The 21,433-nt window shown below is 36.7% G+C and overlaps 1 protein-coding gene across 1 annotated transcript in view; it reads right to left on the bottom strand.

The window, feature by feature from the left end:
- The window catches only part of ME1 (malic enzyme 1), a 157,833-nt gene that overhangs the window by 18,413 nt on the left and 117,987 nt on the right, over positions 1-21,433 (bottom strand). The window contains exons 7-9 of the mRNA XM_037039460.1: positions 18,080-18,189; positions 6,021-6,118; positions 4,175-4,288 (exon numbers count right to left, since the gene is read on the bottom strand). Of these exons, the coding sequence (XP_036895355.1) occupies positions 4,175-4,288; positions 6,021-6,118; positions 18,080-18,189 (322 nt within the window). The remainder of the gene's footprint in view (positions 1-4,174; positions 4,289-6,020; positions 6,119-18,079; positions 18,190-21,433) is intronic.

The raw sequence follows: 21,433 nt of genomic DNA, 5'->3' as shown, positions 1-21,433 counted from the left end.
AAAATGCTGATAATATCCTACAGGAAAGAAAAACTTTTCCTCTATATGGAATTTCAAGTCCTAGACCTAAAAAATAAACTCCTGGGAAAGAAATAACTGCACTGTCAAAACTACTCCTACAACATATAAAATATCTTAATTCATTCTCTTTCTACAGGAACCAAACATTTAACTATAAAGTAAAAAAAATTAAATTAATTCAAAACAGAAGTATTTAAAAGAGAACAAAACTAAAATCAAAACAAAATTCTACAGGCTTATTCTGGGTAGGATACAGTCAATCCTTCATGATACCTATTAATACCCTATTTTTTTATTTTGACTTTTCTGTCTTAGCATTCATTGGTTCATTAGTTAAAGCAAGCATGTCTTTACTTACAGAATACATTGAGTCTGGATTGGTTTGTTTTGTGGCTTCTTGTCATCTCCAAAAATGTTCCAAATTATAATTGCCAAATGCAAATATTACTCATGCTGGCAATCTTCCTTCTTTTATCCCTTCCGTACTCTATTTATCCTCTAATTTTTATTTTGGAAGGATTTTCACTAAACTAAATACTAGCTTATTTATATTTCATACTAGCTGGCTAAACGGATATTGTTATAAAATACTAACCTAAAGTATTTAAGTATTATCAGTGACCTTATAGCCAATTTCAATCAACCTTACTGGTAATGATGAATTATTTAAAACACTGATATTTACAGCATAAACTCATTCCACTGCACATGTGGACATCACATATATATGATGGAAAATCATATATATGTGATGTTAAAAATAAAACAGAAGAGCCTGTTAGAATAATACTTATCAAGTCTGATGATATAACTCCATAAATATGTTAACCTTACAGTTTATTTATTTAGTTAGTTCTGGTTTTATTCTCTTTAACAAGTAAAATAGTTTGACTAATAAGAATTTTTATTTAAAACTTTTAAATATTTTCACATGTTATAAACAATAAAAATTGCAAGTTAATAAAATTACTAAAATGATTATTACTGATTTTGAGGAAATGTCATAAAGTACTAAGGATAAAGGATAACAAACAAAAATCAGGTAAATTTGAAAGCAAGATTATACTAATTTACTAGTTATTCTAAGGTTTATTAGTTCTTCAATAAAAATCAGCATAATTTTGATTTTTTAAAAACACGAAAGAAAAAGTGGTTAACTGAAGCTTCATTTGTTTCTTTTACATTAAATACTGCACCAGCTATTAAATATAAAACAACCTTTAAAATGTAACTTTATTTACCTTGGCAAGCAGAATATATGCAGTTCTTTATTTTGGCAAGTAAAGGACATGAAGTAAGAGTGACTGATTATGTCTAGCAACAACTTCACAGTTATTCCAAGTATTATAATCTATGGACTTTGAATTCTCAGTTCAGTAGTCTATGTTAAAATTATTTGAGATGTTAAAATCTATATATTTTTATGAAGATTTCACATTAAAAAAGTCACTAGAAATCACAAAACCACAAGCACAGACTTTCACTTTTCCTGGATTCTGGAGTGCACTACCTGCAAATGCACAGCACAATTTGCATACCCTTTCCCATGGCTCCAACGACTTACAGGCTGATGATCCCCAGATCTCTATCTTCAGGAGCCCGGACCCGTAACCTGAGCCTCAGTCTTTTACCCCCAAATGCCAAGGGCACATGGTCAGATATCTCACAGCCACCCTAAATTTGCTGTGTCCAAAACTGATCTCATTAGCTTCCTCTTAACCTGGTTCATTCTTTATTCCTTGTGTACATTAATGGCCGCCTCACTATCTAGACATCACAGGATCCTGCTAGACTCCTTCCTCTACTCCACCCTACTCCTCTCCCTACACTTAGTTACCAAGTACACTAATAACCCTATTTCCTAAATATCTACGGAATCAAACCTTTTCACTCATGCCAACCATCGCTACTTCATTTTATGCCCCAATTAATTTCTATCAGTATTACTGCCACAGCTTTGTTACGTGTTTCCTTCCCTCACTTTCACCTCATTTTAGCCCACCCTCCCCAATGCCATCAGAGTGACCAGAGGCAAACCTCCTCCATGTGTTTCCTCAGCTGCTCATTTTCAGGATTTAGAAGCACCTTTGTCATCTGTCATCTGCTTCCCTTCAAACCTAATCCCTAAATGTTTCTTATACTAAAATATTTTCTTTTTCAAATGTGGTTCTTCTGTCACAAAAGCCATTCATTAATTCACTTATTAACAAAATATTTTCAGTATTATCAATTATGCACTAGACACTGTGTAGGGCTGTGAAGAGATGAAGAAAGACACGATCCCTAGCTTTAATCAAGATCTGAAAACTGACCTTGCCTCTCCACTTTTCTTGATGACAATACCTGTGGACTGCAGAGAAACCCCTGACTCTTCCTTTCCAACTTGGCTGGAAAGACATCTTGCCTCAGAATCTTCCTCAGCATTCCTATGAACCCCTTCAATGATGCTGGGAGCTACACCTCTGTGCACCCCTGCCATCAAGGACAGGTTTCTACATTTTTAGGTAGAACTGTAACTCCTGACTTGAACTTTTTCCTAGTAGGCTGTGAGCCTCCTGAGGCGAAGGTGCTTATTGTGTCCCCAAAGTCTAACATAACGCCTGATCCAAAGGCAATTTCGTTTTCTGTGTTATTATTCCATGACTACAATATTTGTTATATAACCAGTGTATATTGATTCTTCAAAGCAATAGAAATTTTTTAGACAAGAAATTTAAAACTTTGTTTTTTCAGATATAAACAATTAAATTGCCACTTTATAAAATTATTTGTTCTCAGAAGATATAAAAGTGATTTCTGTCTTATTTCGCTACGTTATAGATGCTCATTTGCCACAAAAGTTATGATATACTTTTTCTTCACTCAAGGTAAAATTTGTCTGTTTATATTAATTTCAAAAAACAAACATTTTTTCTAACTTTGAAGGAATACAATTACTAGGTAGAATTTAGAATATACAGAAAGACAATAAAAACAATACTAGTTTAAAGTAATATGTATGTGATGCATTTCCTTTTATATGTAACTCAATTTTTAAATAAAATTGTTATAGATAAGATCATGTTTCCCTTTTTTTACATTACATTATATTTTAAAATCTTTAATGTTATTTATAATTCTTTGAAAACTATTTAAAGCCTCTAAGTTATATGTACATGGTTACTCCAAAATTTAAAGTATGAAATACCACTACTACAATTAAAGCATGATAAAATATATCACTATTGTAAGCAAAGAGCTGTGATAATATCCTCATACATAAAACATTGTACACATCTCTGTCTCTACAAGGTAGATTCTGAGAATGAAAACGATTGGATCAGAAACATAAACTTTTCTTTTTATCCTCACGTGAGAACATTTTTTCATTGCTTTTGGAGAGAGATGAAGAGGGGCAGAGAAAGGGAGAGAGAGAGGAGCATCAGTATGAGGGAGAAACACCAACTGTGGCCCCCTGCACGCCCACAGACCCTGGATCCTTTGCGCCTGGACCAATGATCAACCCCACTACCTTTCAGTCGGGGACAGTGCTCTCACCAACTGAGCCACCTTGGCCAGGATAGAAAAAACCTTTTTTTAATTGTATTTTATTGTTATTTTTACAGTTGTCCCAATTTTTCCTTCTTGGCTCCCCTCCACTCAGCACCCCCGCCCTGCTCCTTCAGGCAATGCCCTCTCCTTTGTTCATGTCCATGGGTCATGAAGTCCTTTGGCAACTTCATTTCCTATAGTTGCTCTTAATATCCCCTGCCTATTCTATAATTACCAATTTATACTTCTTAATCCCTTCACCTTTTCCCTTCCTACAGACACCCCTCCCCACTGGCCACTATCCCAATGTTTTTCATATCTATGACTCAGTTCCTGCTCTGATTATGAAATTACCTCACTTGGACACTAACCTAATTCAAGTGGACTAACAACTGGTACAGCCTATTCACATCACCTCACAGACAGAGTCTATAGCTGAGCCATAGTTTTCTTCTTTGTTCAGAAGGGTATCAGCATCCCTGGATGACATGGTCATTCACAGATAATGGCCACCCTTTGAACACAGCGTCAGGTGTGGTTCAGGTGAATATAGTAAGTAGTCTTTGAGATGCTCATCTGGAATGATATTGAGTTTATCCTGGTTAAAACAACAAAATCTTACCTTAACTATCAATCCTTTTGAGTCAACCATCCATATCTTTTTTACGGCTTTCTCCCTTGGTAAACCTTCTTTTTCCATGGCCATAACAAGCAGGTTTGCAATCCCTAAGGCAGCCTGAGAGAAGATTATGAAAACAAAAAATTTTAAACTTGTTCCACATAATAATATCTTAGTAAGTTAAATTTCACTCCACGTTGTCTCTTGTTAATAAGGTACTCCAAAATGGGCCAGTTTAATGACCTAAAGAGCTATTCATTTGTACTGGGAACAAAGTATTTTTGTCACAACTGGTTTAAGCTAAATAACAATTATTTACTCTTCCTATCACAACAGAATCACTATTAGGTAGCTTCCTATTTAGCCACAAATACAGCAATTATATCCTTGATTGTCAGTATTTTTAATCCTGTTAATACAACTAGGTTTTGCTCCAAATAAGAAAATATTGAATTTAAAATAATGATCTGGTCAGTCTTGTTTACTGGACTGTGTAATGTTTACTGTTGGGCAAAGGTCCTCTAACTGAATTAGAAGGAAGCCTGGTATTTGGATGGGAACTTGACCAATCAGGCAATAAAATGAAACGCATAAAATCTGTGTTCCCAAGCATTTATTTACTCTCTTACTTTGGAGAAAGAAACTACTGTCAAATTTCTTGCAAGATTGAAGGAATGAATTTCTTTAGTATTTGATAAACTTAGTCACAGTCTGTGAAATTTCCAAAACCTTACCAGGAACAAAGGGACGACCGCTTCGAATCATCCAACCATGAACACTTCTGTCCTTCTGCCCTACTTAGCAAGCATGGCCTGCGCCATTCCACAAAATGCTTTGGAAAATCAAAGACGTTTACTAAAAATAAGTAAAGCATGTAACAATCCATAGACATTTTAAAAACCCTCAAATTTTAATGAACTATTGTTTAGCCTTGATTTTTATTTCAATGTGAAAATGAATTTGTGATTTACATTCTGACTATTTTCACATCTGTATCTTGGCATTTAAGTTCTAGGCTTCTGTGTTTTCTTTTAAGAACAAGTAAAATTAAAACCAATACAATATATACAATTTCTACGAGTGTTATATATTTATTCATAATTGTATTTGTAAATATAAAGCTTCCTAAAATATATATAGCCACAGAGTATTTCTCTATTTATTACATCCTATCATCCTAAACAGATTTTGACAGTTTTCTCACAAGAAGCTAAACTCAACTGACATTTTAATTTCTACTTTGGGGGTGAATTATTAGTATTGAAGTCTAGTTTTCTTCTTTCAAAGGAAAAATTTATAGAAAAAAAAACAGCATAATTCTGTCTTCCTGCCATCGCCTCCCAACCATTTAAAATGTTTTGGTTCTTTCGGGTGTGAATAGTTGAAATGAACAATGAGTCTCTAATTCAAAATATGTTCCCTATAAACTTGAATATTATCCTGTGTGTGAACAATGAACTGTGAGTCAAATTAAGAAAACTTTTGTAGGTGCCACTGGACATTGTAAAAGTTAGCGTCAAATATCATGGCTTAAATATGTCTTAGAGTCTTTTATCTGTGAGCGTACGTTGGAAGCGTCTTGTTATTGCACGGCACCTTAAATAAACATAGTAAGAACCTATGGCGACATCTATAATCTTACCCATTTAAGACTATGAAAAATATCTCTACACCTCTAAAGTCTCCTAAGAAATATCAATATGGCTCAATTTCTTAATTTCTCTTTCAATAAAACCTACAATATACTAAAAATTTGAGCAAATACTTCAAACTTCAGGTTAATGAATAATTACAATGTATTCCATGCTCATTAGTTTAGGAGGACGTAAAGGTTACGCAAGGCAGGTACCTCTCCAGCTCCTTGGAAGAGTACTGTTTGGTCAGACAGTTTGTTCTTGGTTATGCGAAGAGCCGCAAGGACACCTGCGACGGCAACAGATGCTGTTCCTAAAAGAAGTAACAGATGTCCTTGAGAAATCCTCAAACAGATGTGGCCCATTTCTGAGCTTCAACTCTTTCCTCGCACCTTGAAATCATTAAATAACAGGTTAACTGGTACAAAAAGGGAACCGATGGCTGTCTGATCCCATCCTTGCATATGAGGTGAAACTCTCAGGCTATTGACCTCAATATTTTCATATACTCTTTTTTAAAATTTTTATTTAACTCTTGTTCAAGTACAGTTTTCTTTCTTGTATTCCCAGCCCTGCCCCACCCAGTGCTCCCCATCTCCCTCCCATTTCCGCCCCCCACCCTTAGTTATTGTCCATGTGTCCTTTATACTTGTTCATGTGAGTCCATCCCCTTTTGCCCTGTGATTCTCTCCCCTCTCCCCTCTGGACCCTGTCAGCACGTTCTGTATTTAAGTGTCTTTGGTTACATTTTGCTTGCTTGTTTTGTTTTGTTGTCATATACTCTTGAAACTTCCCCAAAAGAAGATTCTGGGACTTAATTTGGTGATGCAATGAGTAAGAGCATGGGTTTGGATTCTGATGTGGATTCCAGCTAACCCTGTTTACTGGCTGAATTACTTTGAAATTTTATTGTGTACCTCAGTTTCGTTATCTGCAAAATAGTTGTACTAAATGAGATCAGAGTACTAAGTGCTATTAGATTCTTCTACCTAATTATTCTTGGGGCTCTGAAATCTATGACCAATGCCCTCTACACAAAGTAGGCACACAGTAAGTGCTTGTTGATAGTAACATGGGTGGTAATGATGTTTTTGGTAATTTGGCATTTAATGTTTTAACTTTCAATCTGAAAAATTAACAGTAGTAAAAAAATTAACAGTTAGTAAAATTAACAGTTAATAGTAATTTAAAAACCTGATGTTGCAGCATTCTTTAATTGGCTTCTTACCTATGATAATCATTTGTGGATCCCAAAGGTGCTGGACAAAATTAATGTAAAATTTATTTAGGATAAAAGTTGAGCTTTCCTCTCGGTCATAGAAACTTCACTAGTTGTAATTTTCCTACTTTGCCATATAAGCTTCCACAAATCACAGAGCAGTTGTTTTGCTTTGAACATAATTACATACTTCAACTTCTTTATGGTTCATGTCTGAAATAAAATCTTGCAGCATCTTGCAGTACTTTCCAGCTGTGTCTACACTTTACTCTTCTAAAGTAACACTCCACCTACAATGATTCCTAGATCACTCAGCTGGATAACAAAGCCTAGTTAAACTTTAAATACACTGATTTAGTTACATAACAACAATCACACAGACTAGAATAGGCCCGATGAGTGGCACAATGATGAAGTATTATGCACGTCGAACACTAAAAACAGTGTATTTGCTCTTTTCAATCTTTTGGTTATTTGTTTCTTTCTTATACAATTTTGTAGTCATAGGTAAGATCACAATAAATTATAGTTACTGCAGACATGTATGTTTGCATGTGTTTTTGTTTTGGAACAAAATAAAATGCTTGCAATTTTGAGTCACCATTGTAATAAATTATGAACTATACTAAGTCATACTTTATGCAAAAGCCATTCTCCTATAGATTATTTAAAATGAAAGTCCATTTAAATATATGGCTGATCTATGTAGGGAAGATACCATGGCAATATTAGAATGGTATTTGTCTCATACATCTATAAATATTCACTAGAATAGTTAAATACATGAAAAAAATTTTTATTAGAGACATACAGGTATCTAGTCACCAATAAGTACTTATTTACAAATAGTATCTCAAGCCATTTCTATTTCAGGCTTTTTTGAAGTAAGTTGGCCAGAAATTTGGATCTGAGGGACTCTAAGCTCCCTTCCAACTTTGAGGTTCTACCAGCACCATGAGACTGACCCACTGAAGAGTCAAAGTTGGAGTATCATCAGCAATCTCTACTTGTATTACTGTTCTGATTTTAAATAGAACTATGTACACACAATTAGACAATAAAATATGCCAAAAGTTCCTATCCACATTCAGAAACTTATTTTTACATGATTATGCTAGATCATTCTGTATTATACCTCAAAATGTTTTAAGTTCACACATATCCCAGTTAAGGCAAAATAAGCCTCTGTCTACACTGGATATCAGAGCCTTATATTTATATGTATATTCTATAACCCTGGCTGGTGTAGCTCAGTGGATTGAGTACGGGCCTAGGAACCAAAGGGTTGCTGGTTCAATTCCCAGTCAGGGCACATGCCTGGGTTGCAGGCCAGGTCCCCAGTGAGAGGCAACCACACATTGATGTTTCTCTCCCTCTCCTTCCCCTTCCTTTCCTCTCTCTCTAAAAATAAATAAATAAAATATTTAAAAAATGTAAATTCTATGATACTTTCTGAGGACATAATGAAACACCTAAACTTACCTTCATAGGGAATGGGGATGGGGTGAACAATGGGGNAGTACGGGCCTAGGAACCAAAGGGTTGCTGGTTCAATTCCCAGTCAGGGCACATGCCTGGGTTGCAGGCCAGGTCCCCAGTGAGAGGCAACCACACATTGATGTTTCTCTCCCTCTCCTTCCCCTTCCTTTCCTCTCTCTCTAAAAATAAATAAATAAAATATTTTAAAAATGTAAATTCTATGATACTTTCTGAGGACATAATGAAACACCTAAACTTACCTTCATAGGGAATGGGGATGGGGTGAACAAGGGGCAAAGGGGGGGGGGCAACTGTAATCTGAACAATAATTTTTTAAAAAACAAAGTATTAAAGAATAAAGTCAGACAGATATCTTTAGCACCACTCGAACAATACTTAAACATGATTCTTATACATGGCCTGGTCGGACCTTCCGGCATAACCTTGATTTAAATGTCAGTGCAGCCAAGGAGTAAATGTGGCCAGTTGATATTTCATAATAATGTGAGTTTTCACAGTAAATTATTCTGAAATAACTTTTGTTTTGAGATTGACAGCTACACTTTCAGTCAATCAGGGAAAGAAGGGCCAATGTTTGTCTTGCTTCTATCACTGTGTTTTAAAGAATACTCAGTGCTTAACACTGTAAGTAAGCTGAAGAGATGAAAACATCCTAAGAGAAGTTTTAGAAACTTCTATTTGTATTCGTGCATTTTAACATTAAAATGAGTCACCAGTTAGTTATCCTGTGTTTTTCTATGGTTATTAAATGTCAGTCTTATCTTTTATCAAAGAATGATCCCTACTAATACAACAATTCATTAGTCTGATAATTACCATATATAACCAGTGAGGACACTGACATGTAATCTAATCATTGAAATCCTCATGTGCTAATAAATAGACCAGGTAAAGTACAGGGACTAGCAGCAGCCGCGGGAGGAGCAAATCTGTTTGGGCAGGGCCAAGGCATTTCGAGTGGGTTGCCTGAGCACAGCACTGAGGGGTTAGAGGGAGAGGCCCCGGACCTCGGGCAGCAGGGCACACTGCGCTGCACCGGAAAAGCACGTGCAGACAAGGAGGCCGGAATCAGTGCTAAAGATGAGAGACCGAACACAAAATACAGTTTTCTTTCTTCCCAACAAACTCTACTAAAACAACAGAAAGGAGATTTTTTTTTTCAAATCAAGGAAACCGGAATAGAATAGCATTAACATTTTAGGAGCCAGAGGGCAGATGGGTAAATGGCAGCTGACTTGGTTGACTCCAGAAGCTGGATTCTTGGCCAGTCATGGGGAATTCTAAGAAACAATCATACTGATAGAGCAAAAGTCTCAAAAGGCCTAGGTGTAGGAGGCACCAAGTACTTCAGGAAGGGGCCGGGGGTGGTGAAGAAGAGGCTAATAACAGGAGGCTAGTCAAAAATCTATTAGGTGTCCATACCCCAGGTATCCTTCCCTGCCCCTCTAGCAGACCACTGGTGCTCCCACACTGAGGCCTAGAGAAAAACGCAAAGTCTACTTTCGAGAGAGGGTCTCTGTACTATAAGACTCCAGGAATAATTGTGTGCAATGATACCACACTTGTAAACAAGATTAATTGAAAGTTTACAGACAATATGGAGGCCCCCCATTATTTTCCCACTTGGCTCAAAGAACAACGGCAGAAAGCTAATCCAAACAGAAAGTCACTATCAGAAGAGAAACTGGAAAAATCTGTTCTGTGGAATCTGAGCAGTGTTAAGAGAAAAGAACCAGACTGATAAGGAAGATTCCTTGAAGAAATAGCTCAACCGACTCACCTTAAGCTAAAGTTCTAGAATACAAGCTGCATTGGTGGACTGAGCCTCCCAAAATGTGAGAGGGAACGTAGAAAGTAGTGAAACTGTGAGTATCACAGTGTTGCTGACGCAAATGCAGCTTTTTAGAATGTAAAGTGGTGTGCAGCTGGGAGGTGTTGGGATGAGATCACAGAGTGCCTTTGGCTACACATTCACAGTGACTACACATATTTATGTAACTACATATCATTATAACTTAGTAGAGGTACCAAGTTGTTGCTGAAAGATTCCAAATCCAGAGGGCAGTGGGGGGAATTGGTTTGAGTTATGAGGCTGGTGGTAACTAGACAAATTAGGACACTAAAACCTTTGATGTGTAGTCTTATCATTTTTTTCTAAACCCAATGTATGCAAGTTCAAGAGAATTTTATAAAAAGTATCTCAAGCCATGCTTACTACTTTAATATATTTTCATCACTTAAAACTATCTTATGATTATCTCACTAAATCAATAATATATATTTTTAAAATATTTCATATAATATTCCATAGTATAGGTATATGATCATCTATGTATCCAAACCTTTATTTTAGATATTTAGATTATTCTTATTTTTTTGTATCAAAAATAAGGTAACGATAAAATGCTTATCTGAACAGACATTTTTCCAAAGAAGAATGGCCAACAGGTATATGAACAGGTGCTCCACATCACTAATTGTCAGGGAAATGCAGGAAAAAACCACAAAGAAGCCTCACCTCACACTATTCGTGTGGCTGTGATCGCAAAGGTAAGAGACACAAAGTGCTGGCCTGGACGTGGAGCAAAGGGAACCTTGTGTGCTGTTGGCATAAATGTAAACAGTGGAGTGACTACAGAAAACAATATGGAGGTTCCTGGAAAAAATTTAAAAAGAACAACCCTAGGGTCCAGTAGTTCTACTTCTAGACATTTATCTGAAGAAAATGAAACTGCTGTCTCAAAAATAAAATATCTGCCACCTCCATGTCCACTGGAGCATTATTTACAACTGCCAAGACCCAGACACAACCTATCTGCCCAGCCGTGGATGAACGGGTAAGAAAACATATGTGTGACAGTGAAATATTTACTCGGCCACAGAAAAGGAAAACAATCCTACCATTTGGGACAACAGGGATGAGCCTTGAGAGCACTATGCTAAGTGAAATATACCAGACAGAGAAACACAAATACTCCCACTCATATGTGGAATCTAAAACAAAAATCCAAACTCACGGATACAGAAAACAGACTGGGGTTGTCAGAGGCTGAGGGTGGAGGATGGGCTAAATGAGTGAAGAGGGTTGAAATATACAAACTTCCAGTTTTAAGACAGTAGGTCCTGGGATATAGTATACAAAGTGGTGACTATAGCTAACAATACCGTATTTGAAAGTTGTTGAGAGTTAATCTTAAAGAAAAAAATTATAACTGTATGTGGTGACAAATGTTAGCTAAACTTACTGTGGTAATCATTTTGCAGTATATACATGTACCAAATCATTATGTTATACAACTAAAACCAACACAATGTTCCACATCAATTGTATCTGTTTTAAAAATGAAAAAGTACCTAAAATAAATAAATATCTTTGTACATTTGTTTTACATATCTTTACTTGCTCAAGATAAATTGCTAAAAACAAAATTATTGGATAAAAGATCTGAATGTTTTCAACGTTTCTGACACAAGTTGCTTCTCCAGGAGTTCTAGTAATTTATATTTCTATCTTGAATGTATGAGAGTGCTCATTTCCTTAAAAACATCATTAACAGTTGGGATGATAATAAAACTCTTTGCCAGCTTGATGGAGAATACCAGCTTCTGCTGTTTCATATGCTTTTTTAAAAGTTAGTTGTACGGTTAAATTTTAAAATATGTTTTCTAGGCAATGGTATTCATTCTTTTGTAAAACATCTGTTTGATCATGTCTGATTTTTATCTTTTCAATTATCAAAGCATTTTGTAATAAGATTAGTATACATTTACCTTATTTTAAAAAAACTTTAATAATCAAACTAGGAGCCAAAGAGGCTATTGGGGGGCGGGGGGTGGGATCTCTTTTTGCAGTTGATTTGAAATGACCAGAGGTAAGACCTACTCTTTTGGTGAATTTGCTAAAGTTTGATGGTGTCCAGGTTATTTAATTAAATGCCCAATTTCTTAATAGATTTCACTCACACCTTTTTTTCAGTGAAAAATAATTTATAATTAGAATGCATTAAGGTCTAAATAAATTTTGAACCAAAATCTCTATCATTTAAGATGATTTTAGATGGCTAATAGAGTAGAATTTTAAGTATTTTTTAAATTATTTTCATAAAACATTATCTTTAAATAACACACTGTTAAAAAGAAAAAAGAAAAATAAGAAAATTTCCCCAAGCCTACAGAGTAAAAACATTTATTTACATGGTAAGACTGTAATAGTTACATAATTATTTTTGTTGGCATTGGAAGGAAATTTCTATGCCCACAGTGGGGAAACTATTACACTTGTGGGCAAAATGGTAAAAACATAAGGTTAAAAAGGTAAAATGGAAACATATGGGAAAAATGTGTCACTAATGACATTATTTTGGGTATGGAGAAATGCACAAAATGGTTTGGTCATTTCTAGTCAGAAATCTAATAACTTGCCAAAGTTTTCTTTCATCAGATATTAGGTTCATTTTTCTCAAAATGTTTTTTTTTTTGTTGGCTAAGGTAATAATACTCTAAAACTCCTATATGAAAATAAACAGACTATGTATGTGCAGATTATCTTTTATGGCAGATCAGTGGGAATGAAAAACCAGTTACTGAACGCCTCCACTGGTGACACCTGCTGGACAGAATATTCTGCTATGGGTCCTCAGGGAAACCCCACAGGCTCTTGGCCTGGGCTTGGCATCTGCCTCTGATTTCTTGTGCTCTTGACTAATTCTGATGCAGCCCAGGCCTTGACATCCAAATTCTCTGCCTTAGTTGATAGGAATTCTTACCCTAATTCCTAACTGTTAATTTTGTTTGATGATTGGAATTTAGCATACTTTTTCTTTGATGTCTATTAATTCTACATAATGATTCAAAATTATGTAACACTGACTTTTAATTTCTATATGAACATTTCTGTGGGATCTACAAATTCAAAAGATAAGAGATTATTTAGAAAAGGACAGTATAGTTTTAATCAACAATTAATTGGTGGCTATTTTAGGGACCACTGCAAAATGAATTACTAAGTGACTTTGAGACACTGAGTTACATAGCTTATGTTTGTAGCATCAAAGATACTCTATCACTATACACATACATTGTATCTTCAAGTTAGGGTAACCATCTAATTAAAATTAGATTGTTTGTATTTCCTTCCTGATATCTTCCAAACATTCACTTCTTATTAATAAATATTCAAAAAGAGGTTTAATACAAAAAAGAAGAAAGCAAAGTTCAAATTATGTGGGATCTTTGTCATGAAAATGGCACTAATGTAACAATACAACCAACATCACAAAGGATCTGAGGAGAAGAAAGATTGACCAGTTACTATAGTGTGCTTCAAAGGTATAAAGAGACTCATTGTGTTTATTTGATTATTTGCTTGTTTGTTTATTTCCTCACCCAAGGACGTTTTCCCATTGCTTTTTTTGTTAAGAAACCAGAGAGAGAGAGAAACATCAATGTGAGAGAGAAACACCAATCTACTGCCTTACTGTGTGTGTCCCACCTGGGACTAGAACCCACACACGGGGTGTGTGCCCTGACAGGGAATTAAAACTGTGACTACAGGACAACACTCCAACCAACTGAGCCACCTTGGCCAGGTCCAGGCTCATTGTTTCTAAACACATTATATATTCATAACTATGTCATACTAAAGAACTTTAGCATAGTGAATTTTTTATCTAAATTTGTATTCTTAACCATTTTTATATAGTTTCCGTTCAAATTATATTTATAAAGTACAGTTTAATTGATAGGGTATTTTCAGAAATAATAATTTTGTCCTCAATCTAAAGCGTATAAGAAAAACATTATCATCCCCATTTTACATTCAAACTTTTCTTTGACTGCCTCATTTCCAATGGCATCTACCTTTTCCTGTGGTGACTTTCCTGCTCGGTTTCATCTCGATGCTTACCATCACTCATACCCAATCCTTCTGGGAAGTACTACACTAGCATGCTTCACTCAAGGTCTATAATCTCCTTTCTTTATTCAGTTACCCCCATTATAACTATTATTTAACTAATGGGACAGTCTAGGCCTTTTTCTGGCCTTTTTCTAGGCCTTTTTCAGTCTAGGCCTATCTCTCTGTCCTTTTATGTCTAATTCCCTCCCTGTCCAGGTTAGTGCTATGGCCACCACTTTGACCTTGGCTCTTATCCCATTGCCCTTTCTTTGGACAAGTACAGGAAACCACCCAGCCTAGATACATCCAACTGACCATCTCGGCCCTGCTTATTCCTAAACTCTTGAGCTAAGGCTGCTCAGCCTGGTGCCACGATATATTTGTGATATTTACGTTCACCTGGATCCCCAACACCCAGGATGACTGAACCCTTTTGTGCTTCACAGTCAGCAGCTCTCTAGTTCCCTCCAGCAGGTCTGTCAGACCTCCTTTATTCCCATCAAACTCCTAATCATACCTCTCATTTCAAAGAAAACAATCAAAGATATTATATAACTTTCTGCCATAGATAAAAAAACTAAAAGTCAGAGAAGTAAGTAAATTCATCAAAGTCTACAGCTAGTAAGAGGCAAAGCAAATCAGTGTGACTCCAGACTCCAGGGTCTTACCATCCACATGTTACAATGCCTCTCATTTTTCTCATTCTCAGTTACTGACCTGCCATTCTACCAGTTCGTCAAGACAGAAACCTAGGCTCCATCCTTGACTCTTTCCTCAACTTCATCATCAACAACCAATCGTCTGTCTATTTCTAGCTTCACTGGCATTTTCGCAGAACAAGGCACCATCATCACATATTTGGATTACAGAAACATCCTTTCCATTTGCTCCCATTCAATCTCTTCTCCACACTGAAAACAAAGTGAGCATTCTCACATTCCAAATTCAAACCTACCTTAGCCAACCTAACTCCTACTTCAACTTCCACCAACTCTTCTAAACTCGGTCCTTTAGACTAGAGATAGGCAAACTCTTTCTGTACAATATAGGCAAGATAAATATTTTAGGGTTTGTGGTCATGTGGAATCAGTCCCAGAATTAACTCTGCTGTTCAGCACAAAAGCAATCATAAACAATGCATGAATAAATGGGCATAACTATGTTGCAATAAAACTTTACAGATACAGACAGTGGACTGTATTTGGCCCAGAGGCTGCAGTTTGCCAGCCCCTGCTCTGGCCATACTGCATCCATTCATTCCATGAGCAGTAAGTACTTCCTCGGGCCAGGCACCACGTTAATGGCAAGGGATATAACGATGAGTAAAACAACATGTTCCTTGCCCTTCATGGAACTTAAAATTCAGTGAGGAGAGAGACATCAATTTTTAAATTCCATAAATACCTAACACTCCTACTGCCACAAGGGAAAAATAAATTGTAACGAGAGCCCACAGCAGATGGATTTGACCCAGATACTGTGATCGGTAAGATTTGTCTGAGGAAAACTATGCTTTAGATGAGATTTAAAGAGCGGGGGAGGGGGGAATATTCTGGGAGGAGAGAGCAGCATTTGTGCAGACACTGCCATAGGAAGAAGCCTGACTCATTTCTGGATCTGAAAGGGGATCTTATGGCCAGAAAGGCAAAAATAAAGAGGTTAGAGAGGGAGGTATGGATCAGACCACGCATTCTGGGCCATAGTCACGATTTTCATCTTTATCCTTGGTGAAATTAAAGTATTCTAAGGGAGAAATGAGATGACTAGCTATTCCTAACAAAAAGAAAACTGTGGTTTGTAGCTCAGTGGATTGAGCACAGGCCTGCAAACCAGACAAACGCGGTTCGATTCCCAGTCAGGGCACATGCCTGGGTTGCAGGCCAGTTCCCAGCAGGGGATGCACAAGAGGCAACCATACATTGATGTTTCTCTTCCTCTCTCTTTCCCTTCCCCTCTGAAGATAAATAAATACAATATTAAAAAAAAGAAATACATTAACAAAAAAAACCCAAAACTGTGGTTTGTTCATCACCAAACTCTCAGTCCCTGGTAAACTGCAGAGAATGTAAGCACATAACACGGAAAAAGGGAAGCAACAGTAAATGTAGAAAGATTTCTTAGGAAAATATCCATTGCTCAGGAGAGATGATAGTAATTTAGATTGGGTTGATGAAGAGAAATCTATGAAAGAGGTTTTTACCATAGAAAAATCGGGGGGCGGGGTTAGTGATAAACTGAACTTGGCGGTGACAGGTGAAGAAGAGAGAGGGGTACCAGGAATTCACTGGGAAGGAGAAGATTGGGTTTAGTGGGGAAATAAGAGTTTGACTTTAAAAAGATTGAGTATGAGATAATTTTGAGATATCCCAGAGGAGACTTTAAATAACCAAATGAGTATCTGGACCTGGAATTCAAAGCTATCGGGGCTAGAAATATAAACATTCTACTGAGATATATACCTAAGAAGATAGAATAGAACAACAGGAAAAGGGCCTGGGACTTAGTATTGAAGTATTCTGTCATTTAGTAGTCAGTCAGAAAAAGGATGAACCTGAAAAAAAAGGGAACACTGAGAGAGGCAGCCGTGTTGTGACAAGGGAGGCGGTAGAAGCGAGTATTCTAGGGAAGCAAGTAAGCTTCACAACGTTACCGCTGCTGAGAGTTCCAGCAAGATAAACACTACACACCGACCACTGGGGCGGGTGCAATGGAAAGCATTTGTGAGCTTCCGAGGTGCTGACACTCACTGTGGCCCTCCTAGGGCCCTCGGCCTGTGCTGCTCCCTACACCTGCCCTTAAAGGAACAGGAGCAGTAAGGTTCTTTTTGCAGGGATTTGGATTTAGGGGCAGGATGGGTGGCTAGGTGTGGATTGAAAGAGGGTTGAAAAAGAAGGGTTTAAAGGAAAAAAACAGGTAACATAGACAAAAGGAGGTAGCCAAGAATTTACAGTCTACCAAAGGCAAATAGTAAAAAGCAGCAGACTGTGTATACAGGCAACTTTTGCTTGGGAGAAGCTTAGAAAGTGTGGGGGAGATAAAGGCTAAAGAGAAAAGCATATACACTTATTCGTAACTAATGAACAATACATTTTCATACATTTCAGTTTTGAGTTAGCTACAATCACTGGGGGTTTCCTCAGATTTCACAGAGCTCATTCTCTAGCTCACCGATGATACGGTACATTCTAGAGTCACAGAGTACTTTTGTCAAATATAAGAAAGTAAATAAGGAATAATGTATGAAATCTTTAAGTGTAATTTTTGGCATTTAACTGATATTTGGTATATATTTATTGAATTTGAATCAATGTAAAATTATGCACTAATTGTAGCAGACATACTATTCTTTTTAAATTTTTTATTAAAGTGTAATCAGCACACAATATTAGTTTCAGGTGTATAACACTGTGATTCCACATTATATACCCTGCAACGTGGTCACCATGGTAAGTCTAGTAGCCATCCATCACCATAGAAAGCTATTTCACCATCACTGACTGCCTTCCCTCTGCTCCGCATTGCACCCCACGGCTCTTTTATTTTATACCTAGGAATCTGTGCCTCTTATTGGCTTTCACCTTTTTCACCCATCAGCCCCCTCCCCCAGGCAACCACCAGGACATACTGTTCTTGACCCATATGCAGTGAAATTTTATTACCTTGAATATCATCATTGAATGTGCAATACTGATTTTGATACTTGTTCAGGAGACGAAATGCATTTCTATTGGCAAAATCTTCAAACTGAATAAGGCAATTCATGCCATACCTATGGGATAAAACATTTACATTAAAAGAGGTTAGTGAAATAACATTTAAAAATAAACCTTTAAAAGTAGACTAGAGAAAAGTCAAAACATTTTTTTACAGGTCTGACCTTGCCGCTTGGTCTAAATATGTGATACAATGCCTGCTCAGCAAAGATTTGGTGCATGCTCACTACGGAAAAAGCACTATGTTGGTATCATGAAATAATACAAAGGTAATAATGAAAACGTGGCCCCTGCCACCGAATGTAAAATGTAATAGAAACTACATATTTGAAATAAATGAAAAGTAATGCAAAAGGGGTATATGCAGGGATTAAGAGCATTAGAGGGCAGATGGTACTTCTGGCTGGGGTCACAGAGCAGGTAACAAATGAGCTGAGTTGTAATGAACAGTCATGATTTCAAAAGTTGCAATGTGGGGTTTTACGCACTTAATAAATAGCAGAAGCAAAATAACTGAGGCAAAAGAGAAGAAAAATTGTTCAAAATTAAGTCAAGATTGGCTATAATGTGGTTATGCAGTAAAAGATAAGGTCAGAATTTTATGCTGGGAATCTTAAAATTCTGACCTAAGGTTCTGGCTTTTCTTTCCTATTCATGGCTAAGCACCAAAAGGCTTTGAGCCTTGAACTGTACAAGCTGGATTTTCATTTCTGAAATTAATTTACTAGTCTGTCCCTTTATTCAGATGATCATCCATCCCCTTATCCATCCAAGGCAAGACAAATGAAAGTTATTGATAAGCCAAGTATCTGGGAATTGCCAGAGAAAGCCATAAAGCCACAGGCGCCCTTGCTAATAATACAGGGTTCGTGCCGCCACCCTACTTGTAAGTCCTTTTACATGTCCGTGGTCAGCAGCCACCTCTGCTACACCCAGCACCCATCCCTAACCTTCCTCAACCCTTTTAAATCGGGACCTCTTCACTTGTCTCCCACTTCCTGGAACAATAAGGGCATAACGCATGGCTGCCCTCAACTGTACCCTGCATCTCTGTCATTAGTGCTATTCCTCGGGCCTCAGTGGACAAGGTGTTCTCTTCCTGGTTCCAGGTGACTTCCCACTGGTGCCCACATTCTCACTCCAACTGAGAGGAGGCCTTCTCAATTAGCTCCCTCTCTCCCTTTACAGCTCCTTCTTCTGGGCAAGTTCCTCTTACCTGATCACTGAGCTTGCACCTCTCATTAAAGAGAAAACATTCCCTTGACCCTAAGTTTTTCTACCTTTCCATTTAATGCACTTGAAATAGTGGCTAATAGTCTATCTCTTACTTACTTCTTAGTCCCTTACAAGTTTATCTGTGCCCTCATGACTCTACTGGAATTTCTGAAGTTAAAACATTTTCTGACTAAAAATCCAATGAACAGTGTTTTAGTCCTTAATTTATTAGTGCTCTTTGTTGCATGGTGACTGTCTTCTCTTCCTGAAACTTTATTCCCTAGACTTCTGTGATATATTTTTCTGTGTCTTTTCCCAAACCTCCGATCATTTCTTCTTTTACCTGGTGGAATCCTTAGCCCGGAAACGCTGGCATATCCCTTGACTCCATCCTTGTTCCACTGTGTGCATGTGTGTGTCCTGATAGACTCTCAATCACACTCATGGTTGTAATCACCTACGAACACTGACTCCCAAATGTGCACTTACAGTCTAGCCTGCGAACCCCAGACTTGTCTATCCCATGGCCAGCTGGATTCTTTTATTTGAATGTACCTCATACTGAAAAGTCCAAAATTGAATTCACGACATTCCCACTATACCCGTAAGTACTCAACAAATAATTGTTGAATTAATATAATTTATAAATATTTTCTCATTTAATCTCAAGGTACAATTTTATACATAAAAGAAAGTCTTCTGTAACCGGTACAAGGAAGGGAAGATTTGCATAATTTCTCTACCATTTAGCAAGAAACAAAAACAAGTTCCTTTCATTTAATTTTTAAAGCATAGGCACTAAGTAGGTTACAGAAGTTTTCTATAAGAATTGTTTTTATTAATGAAATTAAAAACGTTAGCCTAGTCAAAACAAGATTTTTTTTAAAAAACTTAGTTACTACATTAAGACTCTAACACATTTTTCTCTTTTGACTGAATTCTCAAATAGAAGCAGAAATTTCCAAATGTAAATCATTATTCTTATAATTTTTCTCCATATTTAACTTCCTCTTCTTTAAAAATATTTATTTTCTACAGTTACCTAAGGAAACAAATTCCTATGAAACTGCTATTTTTTTTCATCAGCATTAAAATGTTTTCCCTCATACATTTCTCTTCCATTTCCTTTTCTTTCCATCAAAGTCTTTTTGGTAATGTTGCTTATTCACTCAGAAGAGTTTCTATAATAGTCCATTAGGTCTTCAAAAGAAATAATATTTTACAGATGGCCAATAGGCATATGAAAAGATGTTCAACATCACTAACCAGTAGGGGAATGTAAATCAAAACTTCAGTGAGGTATCCCCTCATACCAGTTACAATGGCTATCATCAAAAAGACAATAAATAAAAAGCCGTGGAGAAAAGGGAAGCCTTGTACACTGTTGGTGGGATTGCAAATCAGTGTAGCCACTACATAAAATGGCATGATGATTCCTCAAAAAATTAAGAAAAGAACAATATTCAGTCATTCCACTTCTGGATATGTATCTGAAGAATATAAAAACACTAATTCAAAAAATACATATACACCCATATTTATTGCAGCATTATTTACAGGAGCCAAACAAAACAAACTAAGTGTCCATCAATGGATGAATGGATAATGAAGATGTGAGATATACAAATATGATACTGTGTGCTGGAGAAAGAGTCAGTGGAACAGATGAAAGATGGGGCTAGAGACAGAAAGAAGAGAATTTCAGAATTTAAGATCTTGGCAATAGAACTTTTAGGCCATTAGCTTCTTTCTCTTAATTCGTATGTTATTAGCTATTCTTTGCTCATGTATACACAGTGGAGTACTACTCAGCCATAAAAAGAATAAAATCTTGCTATTTGGGACAACATGGATTCAACTTGAGGACATAATGCTTAGTGAAATCAGTCAGAAGGAAAAAGACAAATACCATATGATTTCACCCATATGTGTAATCTTAAAAAATAAAGCAAAACAAACTCATAGATACAGAGAACAGACGGGTGGTTACCAGAGGAAAGGGGGATTGGGGTGCAGGTAACAGGGATAAAGGGCTTCAGGTGCACAACGATGGTCACTAGATTTTTGGAGTTGATCACTTTGTAA

This window comes from Sturnira hondurensis, unplaced genomic scaffold (assembly GCF_014824575.4).
Source record: "Sturnira hondurensis isolate 20B ecotype Veracruz unplaced genomic scaffold, ASM1482457v3 Scaffold0025370, whole genome shotgun sequence".
Classification (NCBI taxonomy): Eukaryota; Metazoa; Chordata; class Mammalia; order Chiroptera; family Phyllostomidae; genus Sturnira; species Sturnira hondurensis.
Note: the sequence above shows the minus strand (reverse complement) of the source record. Positions and strands in the feature narration are given on the sequence as shown.